Source organism: Bactrocera latifrons, unplaced genomic scaffold (assembly GCF_001853355.1).
Source record: "Bactrocera latifrons isolate USDA-ARS-PBARC rearing strain unplaced genomic scaffold, ASM185335v1 scaffold_27, whole genome shotgun sequence".
NCBI classification, from domain to species: Eukaryota; Metazoa; Arthropoda; class Insecta; order Diptera; family Tephritidae; genus Bactrocera; species Bactrocera latifrons.
The window spans coordinates 1,012,684-1,026,196 of NW_017536296.1; the positions used below are offsets into that span (position 1 = coordinate 1,012,684).

The 13,513-nt window shown below is 39.2% G+C and overlaps 1 protein-coding gene across 5 annotated transcripts; it reads right to left on the reverse strand.

Moving 5' to 3' along the window:
• Positions 1-1,352: 1,352 nt before the first annotated feature.
• Positions 1,353-11,769, reverse strand: LOC108969912. Of its 5 annotated transcripts, none has more exons than XM_018934910.1 (10): positions 11,689-11,769; positions 10,319-10,425; positions 6,642-6,751; positions 6,162-6,312; positions 5,881-6,064; positions 3,482-4,140; positions 3,213-3,349; positions 1,854-2,043; positions 1,628-1,784; positions 1,353-1,555 (listed from the first exon to the last, which is right to left on the reverse strand). In XM_018934910.1, exons 4-10 carry the CDS (start codon positions 6,268-6,270, stop codon positions 1,498-1,500), a joined length of 1,494 nt encoding a protein of 497 aa, XP_018790455.1. In that variant the 5' UTR covers positions 6,271-6,312; positions 6,642-6,751; positions 10,319-10,425; positions 11,689-11,769; the 3' UTR covers positions 1,353-1,497. The 5 variants fall into 5 exon arrangements, with proteins under 5 accessions (XP_018790455.1, XP_018790457.1, XP_018790456.1 ...); XM_018934912.1 differs by having other exon boundaries at positions 10,319-10,414; positions 11,689-11,732; XM_018934911.1 differs by lacking the exon at positions 11,689-11,769 and adding an exon at positions 11,614-11,675.
• Positions 11,770-13,513: the final 1,744 nt, after the last annotated feature.

The window sequence follows — 13,513 nt, forward strand, 5'->3', positions numbered from 1 at the left end:
GTTCCGTGCAGCGGGGAAGCGAGAAAGGTCGGAGAGCTCATTCCATCGATTCCATTCCCGACGTCATTATTGTGCAATCATCAGCGTATGAGGTTCCCTCTGGTTGTTGAAGAAGTTTCGAGATGTAGAAGTTAAACAGCGACGTGGAAAAGACACCACCCTGTGGAACCCACCGGTTAATTCTTCTCTATTTGGAATTTTTATCTCGAAATATAACGTATGATTGGCAACCGCTCTTCATAGTCCACCTCTTCAACCTTGGAGGGAGCATAGATTTTTCGATGTCCTCAAATAGCATTGGAGGGTTGACTGGGTCAAAAACTTTTGACAAGTTCAAAGCTACTAGGATCGTCCTATTTGGGCATTTATTACGCTAAGTGCTGTTGTGGTGCTCAACACTTTCGGAAGCTATGCTGGTGGTTTGCTAAACTCAGGTGGTGAGTGAAAGTCCGGTTTCCCAGAATCCAGTGGTGGGACCACTATTTGGTCAGGAAGCTTACACCCGTCGAGCATAGGTGCCTTAGCATCAGCATGCCTCTTCCATCAAGACTCAAGGATTTGGAAAATTTTCCTTTATTGATCACACTCCGAGCCTCCTCATCGGTGAAAGTAAGTCGTGCGCAGTATTTTGGCATTTTGCGCAGTCGTCAGGTAACACATCGTTTGGCTTTTTCTGCCGAAGGTTACATGTATTACACCTAAACAAGGTGGAATATAGATGAAGCCTTCAAGCTCAGAGGCCGAAGAAAAATTTCTCTGGGCCTGCGTTGGACTCAATATCAGCACGAGTCAGGGTAATACGGCACAACCCTAGTGCAGTATGACGATCTGAACAATTTTTCCAGAGATTGTGCCTCAGGAAATAATCCATATCAAATTTCTTAAAGATATCTCGTCAAAAGAAAAAGTTTTCCGTACAAGCACTTAATTAAGATCGTTCAGTTTGATAGCTATATCCATTAGTGATCCGAGATCGATGGCTTTTATCCTACAGTGGTCCCAGATCGACCACATCTGGGCTGTAGGGTGGCTACGGAAGCCTTAGGATGCCGGCCTCGGTTAGGTAACTGTTCACAAGAAAGGCGGTGTGAGCCGGCGCGTTGTCGTGGTGCAACTTCCAATCGGCTGCGATGTCTTGTTAGACCCGATTTACGCTTCAGTGGAGTCTCTGGAGGGCTTCCACGTAAAACTTCGCATTGGCAAATTCATGGTGTATGATGGCTTTGAGGTCAAAAAAAAAGGTTTGGGGCATGGCTAAATGGATCCAGCTGTCATGCTAATAATTTAAATACTTATATCAGTTATAGGCTTTCCGACATGCTTTCCTCTGGGTATTGCAAACTTCGTAGCAATAAATGCAAATATTTCATTTTAATAATAATTAAAAAATATTTATGTATATTCGAACAAGTCAATTTACTTAATTCTAACAAATATCACATAAGTTTGCATAATAACAGCTAATAGAACTAGATATTACAGCGTTCGTGGTTTAAATCATTTCAATATAGACGCATAATGCTCTTTGTGGGAATACTTGAATCGCAAGACAACGCTGAAAAATTAAAAAAAAATATATAGTTGAAAAAAATTTATCTAAAATTACCATATTTAATGCTTTACTTACATCAGAAATATGAAGGCGATTGCGTATAAAGCGGCGCTGACAATATTAAACAGACCCGGGTACATTTTCAAAGACTCTTTATAGATAACTGTGTAGAGCGGTGCTGCCAAAAAAGGCGCAATGGATTGCAAAACATTTTTTATTGAAAATATTTTGCCTAGTGTGAAGAAGAAAAATATGTTAGACTAGATACTATATGATATATTATTCAAATTAATTTGTGTACCCAAATCAGTAGGAGGCACTATATTCGATACAATGGTGCGGCACATTGGTCCACCAACCGATCTGAAGGCGCTCAAAGCAACAGCCAAATACAAATGCCAAGGCTCTGAAGCCACACCCCTCACAATGCTGCAGGCAATATCGCTGAAGAATGCAAGCAGCGCCAAAGTGACCACGGACATGCTGAAGACCTGTGAAAAGAGAAGAAAGTATTATAGTAAAAAGGTCTAAAAAATGTCGATTTAAGTCTTGAAGTCGACATTTCAACTGTCTCCATTTACTTAAGTCGACTTAAGCTAATACAACATGTCTTATCAAAAATATTAACAATCTTGAAAAATGGTTCCTGAATTAATGCTTCTGGTTATACTCCATCCTGATTAATGGCTCATGGTTTTCGAAATTTAAATATAAAAAGTTCAGATCTAGCCATTAATAAATTTATCTTTGGTCACATATTACTATATTTATGAATTATTAACAAGTTTTCCAAGGAAGCTTCTTCCATGCAGCCTCAAGAAATCTCTGTTAAAAACCGGCCTAGCTCTGTGATCTCAATAATCCCTTCAAAGAAATAGCTAATTAAAGCAAAGCGCATGGTTAAAATTTAGTGTTGACAGTACTGGCAAAGTGTACGAAAAGATGGGGCCACTAACAAAAAACAACGGCTCTCAGAAAACGAAGCTCATTTGTGAGAACTTCCACACCTGACACCATCTTCCTAACTCGGCCATAACCAAGTAAGCATTATCTACGCCAATAAAGAAGAAGAAAGAAGATTGACTTGTCGTCTACGCCAATAAAGAAGACGAAGAAGAAAAAGAGGGACTTGTAGAATTTGATCTTTGTTCGTCGAGAGAGGACTTTACTTTTCAATTGTCTACTCTGTCCACCTGTTGGGAAGAGTAATTTCTAACTTTTTTCACGGTTTTCTACAGATTCAGATGAGATATCTTCGAAATTACCAAGCCCGAACCATGAATGTTGGATAACGATAGTATCGATAATCATCACTGGACCCACCTAATAGCTATATGATATATAAAATTGTGATAACGTGGGCTTGGTCATGTCTTATAACTGAAGTTTGATGTTTCGAAGAATCCTACTAATATGTGGATAACCTTAGATGGACGAGAAAAGTAGCTACTTCAGCAAAGACAATGTGTTCCACAAGCAGTTTAAGCTATAGACGATCAACTACGAACTACGATGATCAATTTTTGTTGAACTAGAATCTTTTAAAAAGAAGGCAACTGAAAGATTGCTATTTAACTAAGAAACTATTTCCGATAACAACAGTTATACAAACAAATTTTATTAATTTTAAAGTAGATTAGTCATAGCTGAGTCGTCTCACCTTACGTAATATCAAGAAACCAACCAGAGCGCCAAACATGGGCACCATATGACTAACCGTCTCATAGAATGTGAAATCACGCACGGTCCAGTGGAATTTCTCACGCACGAACAAGTAGAAAACCGTCATGGCGCCATCTGTGAATGGAAGAATAATTGAAATTGTTTCAACAAAACAACTGTACAGTCCACCATGATTAATACGTTCGTTATGTATACAGTTATTTATAGCTGTGGTACTGTTAGAATTTATTTTTGCAAGCAACTCACCGATTACAAATATCGAGAGAAACATTGTGCCTGTTACAAGCCAAATAATGCTGCGATCGTAGTATGGCCGCGTCTTGAAGCACGTCACCAACATGTCCTTGATATGCACGTAACTGAAAAGTCCCGCCTTTTTAGGCTTCTTCTCCGTAGATTCTGCTTCAGCACTTGCAGTTTTCATTGTGAAATTCCTCATATTTGTATCCTTACATGCCTTTTCACATGCGCTCAGATCTTTTTTGGTTTCCTTACCGTTGGCTTTGGTATCCTTTTGCTTCTCGTCGGCTGTGACCTCAACAACTTTGCCTTCGGCATTTATTGTGAGCTCGCTTATACGTTTTGCTTTCATATTCTTAAACTTGTCAAGACTATCGATATTCGAATTTTCTATTTGTTTTTCTTTAATACTTTTCTGTGTGATCACTTTGTCACAACAACCATTCAAAGTAGTTGTTGTACATTTGACCGTTTCGCTAGTTTCTTGTTTGGGACAGTAATGCAGACTTTCTGGCACGCTGACGACGATGAAAACAGTTGTGGCGCACATGAGTAAACCGGATATGATGAATGTGGTGGTGGCACCAGTGGCAGCGTAAACGAAACTTGAGAGCAACGAGCCACCCATTAAGCCGATGAAAAAGAATGCTTCCATGAAAATCATTCTGAAAAATGGCAATGGAATGAAATCTGTGTGTGTAAGATCGGAAAATTATATAATTTATAAATGCTAAGGAGGTGAATTACCCGTGAACATTTGTCACCAGAAATAGAAGACTAAGATCAGTTACTATTGCCAATATCAGCATTTCTAATATGTTATACTTTTTTGAAATGGATGGATTAAAACACTCCAGCTCTGAGAGTGGGGAAGCAGATTAGAGGTAGATTACGTTTGTAAGACCAGATGCAGAGGGACCCAGCGCCATAAACCAAACCGATTTTGGAGCCATAGTCTCTTAGGCTAATATTTTTCTTTTCATGTATCTTCAGTTGTTCTCTGTTGGACAAAACATGGACACAAGGGTATCTGAGTATCTTAACTATTTGGGCAGTTGAAAGTTGCCTTAACCTAGATAGATTGATGAGATTAGTTTTATTTATTTGAAGATACAAGAACCCAATGACCCTCCTGCCGCTGATGAGAAGAATACACCTGCAAGCAGCAGACACGGTGAAGTATTTAGGGCTCGAGCGAGTTAGGAAGTTTTATGACAGCCTAACACCGAGGAGAGAGCAAGGAATGCATTGATTGCCTTGTACTGGGTCTAACGGGTCCATCGTGTGGTGAATGGTTATAAACATGTGTCTGGACATTCGCACGGTTTAGCTTCATACTGGATCTTTTGCAACATGGATTCTGAGAAGAAGCCGCTGGTGGAGAAGGGTAGTGAACTCCTTTACGGATATTTTAAAGCTTGGGAAGAAGGTTGGTGTAGTGGTATTTTGTCAAGATCAACTTCAGTTTCAGACTCCCTGACTATTGTAGTGTTTTTCAAGTCAAGATTATTGCCATTATGGTTGCGTTAGATTTACAGCCTCCTTCAGAGAAGCGATGATTCCGTCTGATAGCAGTTCGGAATTCAGTCACTCTATGATAAGACTAGTACGGGTACCAAGCCACAGCTGAACTCCAGGTAACTATAAGTGTAAACTTCTACTGGGTAACTAAGCTTAACGGTATATTGGCTAGCGCTGAGCTACCATCAGTTTATGACCTATCACAATATACTTTTGACACAAGATCGATATTAAGCGATCCATTGAGCTGTTTGCGCTTAGTTAGTAGTGTGCCATAGACGACATCCAACGGTAGGCCCAAGAAATGTGTTGTTTCGAAGGTGTGGGACCAAAAGGAGAAGAGTGTCAGATGAGTAAGGGTAGCGGGGCATTCAAGGAGGTGGCCAGTGTCATCTGGGGATTCATTGTCCGCAAATCTCCCAATAGCCGGTTTTACGCACCGGCATTGACCCGGACTTCATCCGGCCAAAGAGCTGTTGTTTCGGAGATCATAGCCCGTTTAGAACGGTAAGTTTTCTAAGAGTTCTGACAAGCCATTCTTCAGGCTGTGAGGTTGAAAGTGCAGCAGCAAGACCTGTATGCAAGAAGACGAGAGGGAATCATCGCAACATATCCTTCTTTATTGTTCCACGTTTACGAAATCAAGGCTTAAGCACTTGAGAGCTCACTCTTTTAGATATAGCACCGTGCTGGTGGAAATATAAATTAAACGCGTAATTTAGATTCACCACTAGACGCTATGTCGACTTATGACAGCTGATACAGGAGGTATATCTTTATGTCATCACAAAGGACTGTATATAGTAGACCATTTGCAACCTCTAGATCAGACATCGAACATAACCGTAACTACCATATATACATACATATATTTCCATACATACCTATAGGGTCTAGTCTTTGTGTCGGTAACATCGGAGATAAAGCAGAAAGCTGCCACAGAAAACACACAATTTCCACCTAAAACGGAGTGTGGCACCACAGCCAGCACATAGTACCAAGGATTCACCGGTTGATAGACGGCTATTTGACAAATCACCGCCGCGATAATGTAGGTGAAGGAGAATCCTATGGGGTTCCAAAATATATATGTACATGTGAAAAATATTTATTAATGTATGTTCTAAAAACTATAGACAGATTTATGTAATATATATTGGCGTACCTATCATTGAGATGACCAGCAGTGGCTTGCGGCCATAATGATCCGACCACGAGCCAATGAAAACACCACACAACGCCGGCACAATGCTCTCCAATAGTGTGCGTATCATAAACAGATTTGCCACGTACGGTTGCACTTCGGTTTCAATTTTCTATTAAATACCAAAATCAGGTAACATAACAAACATGAATGAGAAAACATATGCAATTGCATTTGGTGATAAATAAATGTTATTAAAATTATTGCGTGATTGCGCAAGGCATACAAATGGCCCTGTAGGAAAAACTAACAGAAAAAAATGTTTTAACTGATTTTGCTAGCATACTGTTAACGGTTATTATATGTACAATATGTAATAACTGCAAATCATATAAACAAAATGTGGAAATGTTTTGTTAAAACCATATTTTTCCTACAGGGTTTATTGCATATAAGAGTATGTAGTGCGATTTATAATACGTATGTGTGTGTGAAAATTACCGTTGCTTGTTCGCTGACGTTTTTTGTGCCCAATTCTTCGCAGATGCTTTCATTGTAATTGAATACTGTCGTACAAGCCTGATATATGATTTGGTTTCGTAGTATGGTGCCTGCGGGATAGAAAATAACATGATAAAATGTAAAACAATTAATTTTCGATTGAAACAAAATTATCTTATTAAAAGACACTTAGATCATCCAGTCTAGATAAATATAATGAGCCATCAAATGAGCAGTTAAAGCCACGTGTATTGTTTGTAAATAATCGTGGACTGAAATTACATATCATATCATACATATCATATTGTCTTAAATTTTCAAGTTGTGCCCCAAAAATATGGTGACATTGTATTTATTTTGAAAATTCTTTATTTATTCTTCCAAATCAATTTCATCCCCTTCAAAGTAATCCCCTCCCGATGCAATGCACTTATGCCAACGGATTTTCCAATCTTCGAAACACTGGTTGTAGTCACTTTCCGGCATGGCCTCAGTTCCGTCTTCGCTGCGGCTTGAATCTCCTCTATCGTATAAAAACGGTGTCCCCGGAGCGGTCTTTTGAGCTTGGTGAACAGCCAGAAGTCGCGCCAGATCAGGTGAATACGGTGGTTGCGGAACGATATGGGTTGAGTTTTTGGCGAAATGATCACGAATTACGAGGGCAGTATGGGATGGTGCATTATCATGGTGTAAAAACCAAGAATTGTCTTTCCAGAATTTCGGCCTTTTTAAGCGGATAGCGTTACGCAAAGGACGCATAACGTTCAAATAATATTCCTTGTTGACTGTTTGACCGGTTGGAAGGAATTCAATAATCGAAGAAAACAGTCAACATGACCTTGATTTTTGAGCAACTTTGGCGAAATTTTTTTGGTCTCGGCTCTCTTTTGGCACGATATTCGCTCGATTGATCGGTTGTTTCGGAGTCGGAGTTCGTAGATCCAAGTCTCATCGCCAGTTATAATGCGTTTCATGACACCCTCTAAGTCGGAAAGCATCGTTTCACACACTTCAACGCGACGCCTCTTTTCCAAAAAATTCAATTTTTCGGTACCAGTCGAGTTTTGACGTTCTTGAGGCCCAAAACATCCTTCAAAATAGTATTGGCTGAGCCTTTCGATATGCCAACTTCATCAGCAAGGTCCCTAGTTGTTAATCGACGGTTTTTCAACACCAAATCTTTAATTTGTTGAACGTGAGCTTCGTCGGTTGAGATTGATGGTCGCCCTGGACGCTCTTCGTCTTCGACACGTTCACGGCCGGCTTGGAACTCACTATACCACTTAAATTTTTGTAGACATAGCCTCATTACCAAAGGCTTTCTGCACCATCCCCAATGTATCCGCAGCAGAAAATTAATTCCGTAAAGAAATTTTAATGCACATTCTTTGCTCAACAAGTTTCGACATCGCAAAAAACGAAAAACTCACTTTTAGTAACTCATGAAACGACACGTATCTCAAACACGAATGAATATTTTGACATGAAATTTGACATAAATGTGACTGATAGTACTACCAACCTAAAGAAAATAATAATTCTCCAAAGCCTTCGACGCGCGCAGTTTAAATTCAAATGACAGCTTTGAGAACTTGTGCGCTCGAGGCTAGCTAGGCTAAGTGCGCCGTCTTTAAACGCGTTTTTCTCGAAACTGTGATTTTAAAGTCGGTTGGCAAGATTCCTCGAGAACTGCTCAACCGACCTTTATGAAATTTTATACAGGTCTTTGAGAGGCAATTCTTAAAGACTTGAATGGAGGATTTTTTTCCATTACAACTATTTCAAAAACTAAGTCTCGAAATTTTCTGTGAATTTTGGAAAAATGTCTGCCAAAAATTCAGTTTTTTTCCCTTCGTCCAAGTTCTAAGTTAAAGTTTCAAATAACAAACGTTTTTTTCACTTTAGATGATCCTGTAAAAGTTATCCTGCCAACGCGGACGCATTTTTTAACCGAGAGATCACCAGAAATGGCGCAGTAATGGCCGAGTTTAAAATATTTTTAACCAAAAATTTCACGATTTCTTTGTTAATAGTGTATATTTGTAAATAAAAATTCTGTTTTTATCCTTTAAAAGAGCAGTCAAACATTAGACCGTAATAGTACTTGCTTTTGTAGAGACAAAAAACCTATTAAGTAATTTTAAGGAAGCCTGCGGAGTTTATGAACTTTGACAGAATACAAATCCAACTCTGTTAAATTTTCTATCATCCGACTGGACCACATAATGACCCGCTCCAATACGTGGAAAAAGACAACAGTCGGCTGACAAGGTTATGGCGTCTGTATTTTGGAAAGTGCATGTTATAATTTTTATTGACTACCTTGAAAAAGGAAGAACCACCAACAGCGAATACAATACATAACGTTATTAGACCGTTTTAAGAAAGAAATCGCACGAAAAACGACCGCATTTGAAGAAAAAGAAAGTTCTCTTTTCACCAAAACAAAGCACCGTGTCACAAGTCAATAAAAACGATGGCAAAAAAAGCACGAATTGGGATTCTGATTGCTTCCGCATCTACCGTATTCTCCAGATCTGGCCTCTAGTGAATATTCGATCTGTCAACCAGTTTGTTTACAGCTGCTGCTTATGTCGGTACACCTCAGTAATGCGGTGCGAGTTTTACAATGGATAAAAATATCGAACAAATAATTTGTCTAAAATTTTGTATTTCGTGTGCGGAGTCGTTGTGAATATTGGAAAAGGCTCTCGGTAATTCACTTTTATCAAAAACACAAGAGATCGTTGAAGACATGCCTCGTTCTGGACAACCATCGACCTCATCAACTGTTGAAAACATTAAAAAAGTGAAGGAATGATGGGAAGGAGAGATGGGAAGAGAGCTCGACAGTGCATTCGAATGATTTTGGTGGATATTTTAGGTATGAAAGGCATTCTCAATCGACTCGTCCTGAAAAATCTGAGTTCTTTTTTTTTTTCAAAAATGGTACCTTAAACAGGTCTCTCTGGAGAGCATTATAACTGCCGATGAAAGATGAAATATGGCTTTATGCGTTTAACATGCAAACAAGTCAACAATCATCGGTATGGAACTTGTTTTCAGTCGATCGAAGAGATCAAACAAAATTCGCCATCACAAAAAGTGCTGTGAAATATTTCGAGGACTGGAAAAATCTTTGGCATAAATGTATTGCATCCGGTTTAACAACAGAAATAATAATATTTGAGCTTAGAACTTGCATGTCATTATTTGCAAAATCTCAGCCCGATTTGTTAGCGCCAAAGACAAAGTTCAAGCTTTGCGTGTGTCAAAACTTGGTTACGTACGAATGACTACAATTATGAACTAAAAAAGAAAAACAAATTTTCTGGCGTCTAATTTCATTACAAGCGCCAATTCTAATTACCGGATAGACTATGCGCAAAGACCAGCACAAGAACGATTGGTTCGATGTAATACATGTGAAATACTTTGCGCCATTGCAACTGCTTCACGCGCGCCAACATTGTTGTGGCCACATTTTGAACCATTTTTTTTTTTATAATTTGTTTAACGTTTTATTCTCAATTTGTTATATTTAAATTTATTTTTAAATTTATATTTAAATTCGAATTGTTAAAAACTGCGCCACTTTTTAATTTAGTTATTTTTTTGGTATTTTTTCTGCTTTCCTCACACGCTTAAAACATTTTACGATAAAACTTTTGAATTACCGCAAGCGTAACTGTTTCGTGTGACGGCCCATCAAATACTGAACGATTCGAACGCTACGCGACCGGCAGCCAATGTGTTGGCCAATCTGTTAATAACTTCGCAAACACTACAAATGTTATGAATACATTTAGAATTTAATTGAAAACTCTAATTTATACACATACATATTTATATACATATTTATAAAAAAAAAAAAGAAAAACTCCACTATCCCGAGCGATACGGGAAATTATTTGCTTTTTTAGCTTTTTCACCATAAAACGTGAGCAAATCGAGATGAAGTGTCACAGTAAGCCAATTATAACATATACGCACATCCACATAACGGGTGTTTTTTTTTTTTGACATGTGGTTTTCAAAGAAGCAACACTTTTTCGGAATTGTTGTTGTTGTAGTAGCAGAAGTCTGCCTAGTTGACAGTTCTTGGCCGAATAAAAATCCAGGTGCGTTCTGGTTACGTAGACCCGACTGTCTTTCGAATGGTAGAGAGTTAGACAGGTTTCGTCTGTTTGACAGCTATAACTTAGTTTAGTTTGCCATTCCCACTTAGGAATGGTGACAATTTATTACCAAAACAATGGTTCGGTTTCGTACCACGTTCACCCTAGCGGATTATGCGCATCCTCGCACGGACGGACTGTGCGCAACGAAGACGCAAGAACAGATCAGAGTATCGAAGAAGCTCCGAAGGAGATTCACCTATCACTACACGCAACAATTAGAGCTGGACTCATTCACGTAATGAAAGATTTTTCGAAAGGAACTTGGTTTGCGGGTTTACAAAATTTAACTCATGCAAGAATTGAAGCAGCAATCGACCAACAAGCGTGTCGTACGCTCAGCGAATGGAGATGGCCACAGGTTCCGATTTTCCCAAGAAAATTTTGTTCAGCGATGAAGCCCACTTTTGGTTGAATGGGTCCTTAAAAAGTCACTATATGATTTGTATTTCTCAAAAACGAAACCGGCCATTAGAATACGGTCACTGAGGACCACCATAGAGCCATGATTAATGTCCTTGTCATGCCTGAATTGGGGTGGTATTGATGTGGACCACTTTTGGTTTCAAATGATGCTGATACATGTTTTATGACAACGAAACAATGAAATTATTGAAGCCAACTTTTTATGAGCGCTGCAACTCGCGTCGTGGACCTTCAAGATCGTGCGTTTCAACACCGCTGGACTTCTTTCTGTGGGATGACGTGAGGTCGCTTGTCTCTTTTCGAAAACCACTTGTCTAAAAAACACCCTTTTTATATATGTATAGTTATGTATTTATATTTGTAATAACTTTAATAATAATAGCGCCGCCTATTCCGTTAACGCTTCGCTAGTTCTGCGAGCTATTTGTTGACATTCTTTCCACCTGTTTGTATATCTCACTATCACCGCCGCCTTGTTGGTGCGAATATACTGATCATCACTAGCGTTGCTTGAGTGTCGCGCGCACGCATCCGCTCCAAGTCGGAATTAATTTGAAACTAACTTCATTGTCGTGGTTATCACGAAAAAATCGTCTCATGTGAAGTCGCTGGTTGAGTCGCATAGGTAAAAACAAAAAACATAACAAAGATTTACGTAAATACACAACAAAGCGGTAGCACACGAAAACAAACATATGGCTGTACGTATGAACTAGTATGTTGGTACGAATTATAGAGATTTATATAAACAAATCGTTAAGCGTTCGAAGATACCTAGATACAGCCATCAATACATACATACATATATGTACCATATTTGTTTTTCGACACGAGATTAAACGATCAAGCGATCCGAACAATTAATTTGGTTTTACTTTAATTAATATTTATATCATTTGTTGTCTATATGTTAGACAGATAGATGTAGTATAAGCACGCATAATGTACATATATATATATATAGAATGGAGTAATAGTAGATCATTACTAATTTCAGTCCATTAGTTATTATTATGCATAGTTTTTCATGCCACGAAGAAAGAGAGAAAGCTAAACAAGTTAATATATCTTTCGTTTGGAAGCATGTTCCAAACACGTTAGAAATAATACCATGCTCGTTCCGTGATCGCTTCTATACTAATTTCCTTTTTCTTTTCACCTTTCTCTGTGTTCATGTTTCTGTTGGCGGGAGGGCGTTTTATGAGGCGAAGGAACACGCTTCAAACACGCCTTGCTATTTTCCCGAACCTTGCGTAGAGAATGTCGTCTGTTCTAGTCGCTAGTTGATGTTTAGCTTCTCCGCAATGTCCAGGCGTTTTCGAGGGTACCTTCAGTTCGCTCTCTGTCGAACGCTGCTTCCTTTCAGCGGTGTACTCCTATCTTTCTTTTTCTTCGCTGTAGGAAGGCACCCGTGCACTAAAGAGCTGGATTGGCAAAGGAGATATGGCCACTAGTGACGTAGCTTGTCAAATCACTGTCCTTTCCAATAGTAACAGCATTGACTCCCACAGACATTTAAACTGATATACGAGGCCGCTAACCTTTTATACATACCGACAAATACCTCTATATCAATGGCTGTTGTATTGCCCCATTCATCTCCTTCTGAGGTTGCATATAAAGCAGTCTTCTATAAAAGGATGAGTGGGGAAATACAGCAGCCTGCGCTGGTTAACATGTCATGATTCAGCCAGTCCAAAGGAAGCTTGATACCACGACAGTGCAAGCAGCGATACACATTGCCCAGTCGACACCCGCGTGGCGGATATAGCTAAAGTTAAGTTTTGTCTCATGTTTATTCTATTGAATAACAGAATATCATTGCGAATGTAAAAGTTTGGTTGGGAATGTAATAAGAATGAGCTTAATGATAAAATGGTAATTTCCAAGGTAGATAGGATTAGAGAGCCCCGTTGTGCTACCCCTCTTACCTGTTTACATTGAAACAACGTGCCGTGATTGGACGTGACGAAGATTGCAAACTTGAAACCTTTATAGAATTGGAGACGTTGCAAAATAGGATCAGTGTCGAACCCGCCAGGCCATTTCAAAGCGATTACATGTGCTGGCTCCGACAGGATCGGGAAGGACCTTTTTCGAGCCGTTTACTACCAAACAAGGTTTCAAACAAGGTGACTCCCTATCGTGCGACTTCTTCAATTTGCTCTTGGAGAAAATAATTCGAGCTGGATAAAGAAGCGAAGCAAATGGGTATGGTAGTGAACGAGGGCAAGACGAAATATCTCCTTTCATTAAACAAACTCGCAC

What these genes read in the sequence shown, in the direction of transcription:
- LOC108969912 (XM_018934909.1), bottom strand. Translation starts at nt 10,135, where the DNA reads ATGGTTCAAAATGTGGCCACAACAATGTTGGCGCGCGTGAAGCAGTTG. An exon ending in GCTGGTCATCTCAATGATAG is followed by an intron (nt 6,065 to 6,161) that starts GTACGCCAATAT and finishes GGAACCCCATAG; the next exon opens with GATTCTCCTTCACCTACATT. An exon ending in AGTGCCTCCTACTGATTTGG is followed by an intron (nt 1,785 to 1,853) that starts GTACACAAATTA and finishes TCTTCACACTAG; the next exon opens with GCAAAATATTTTCAATAAAA.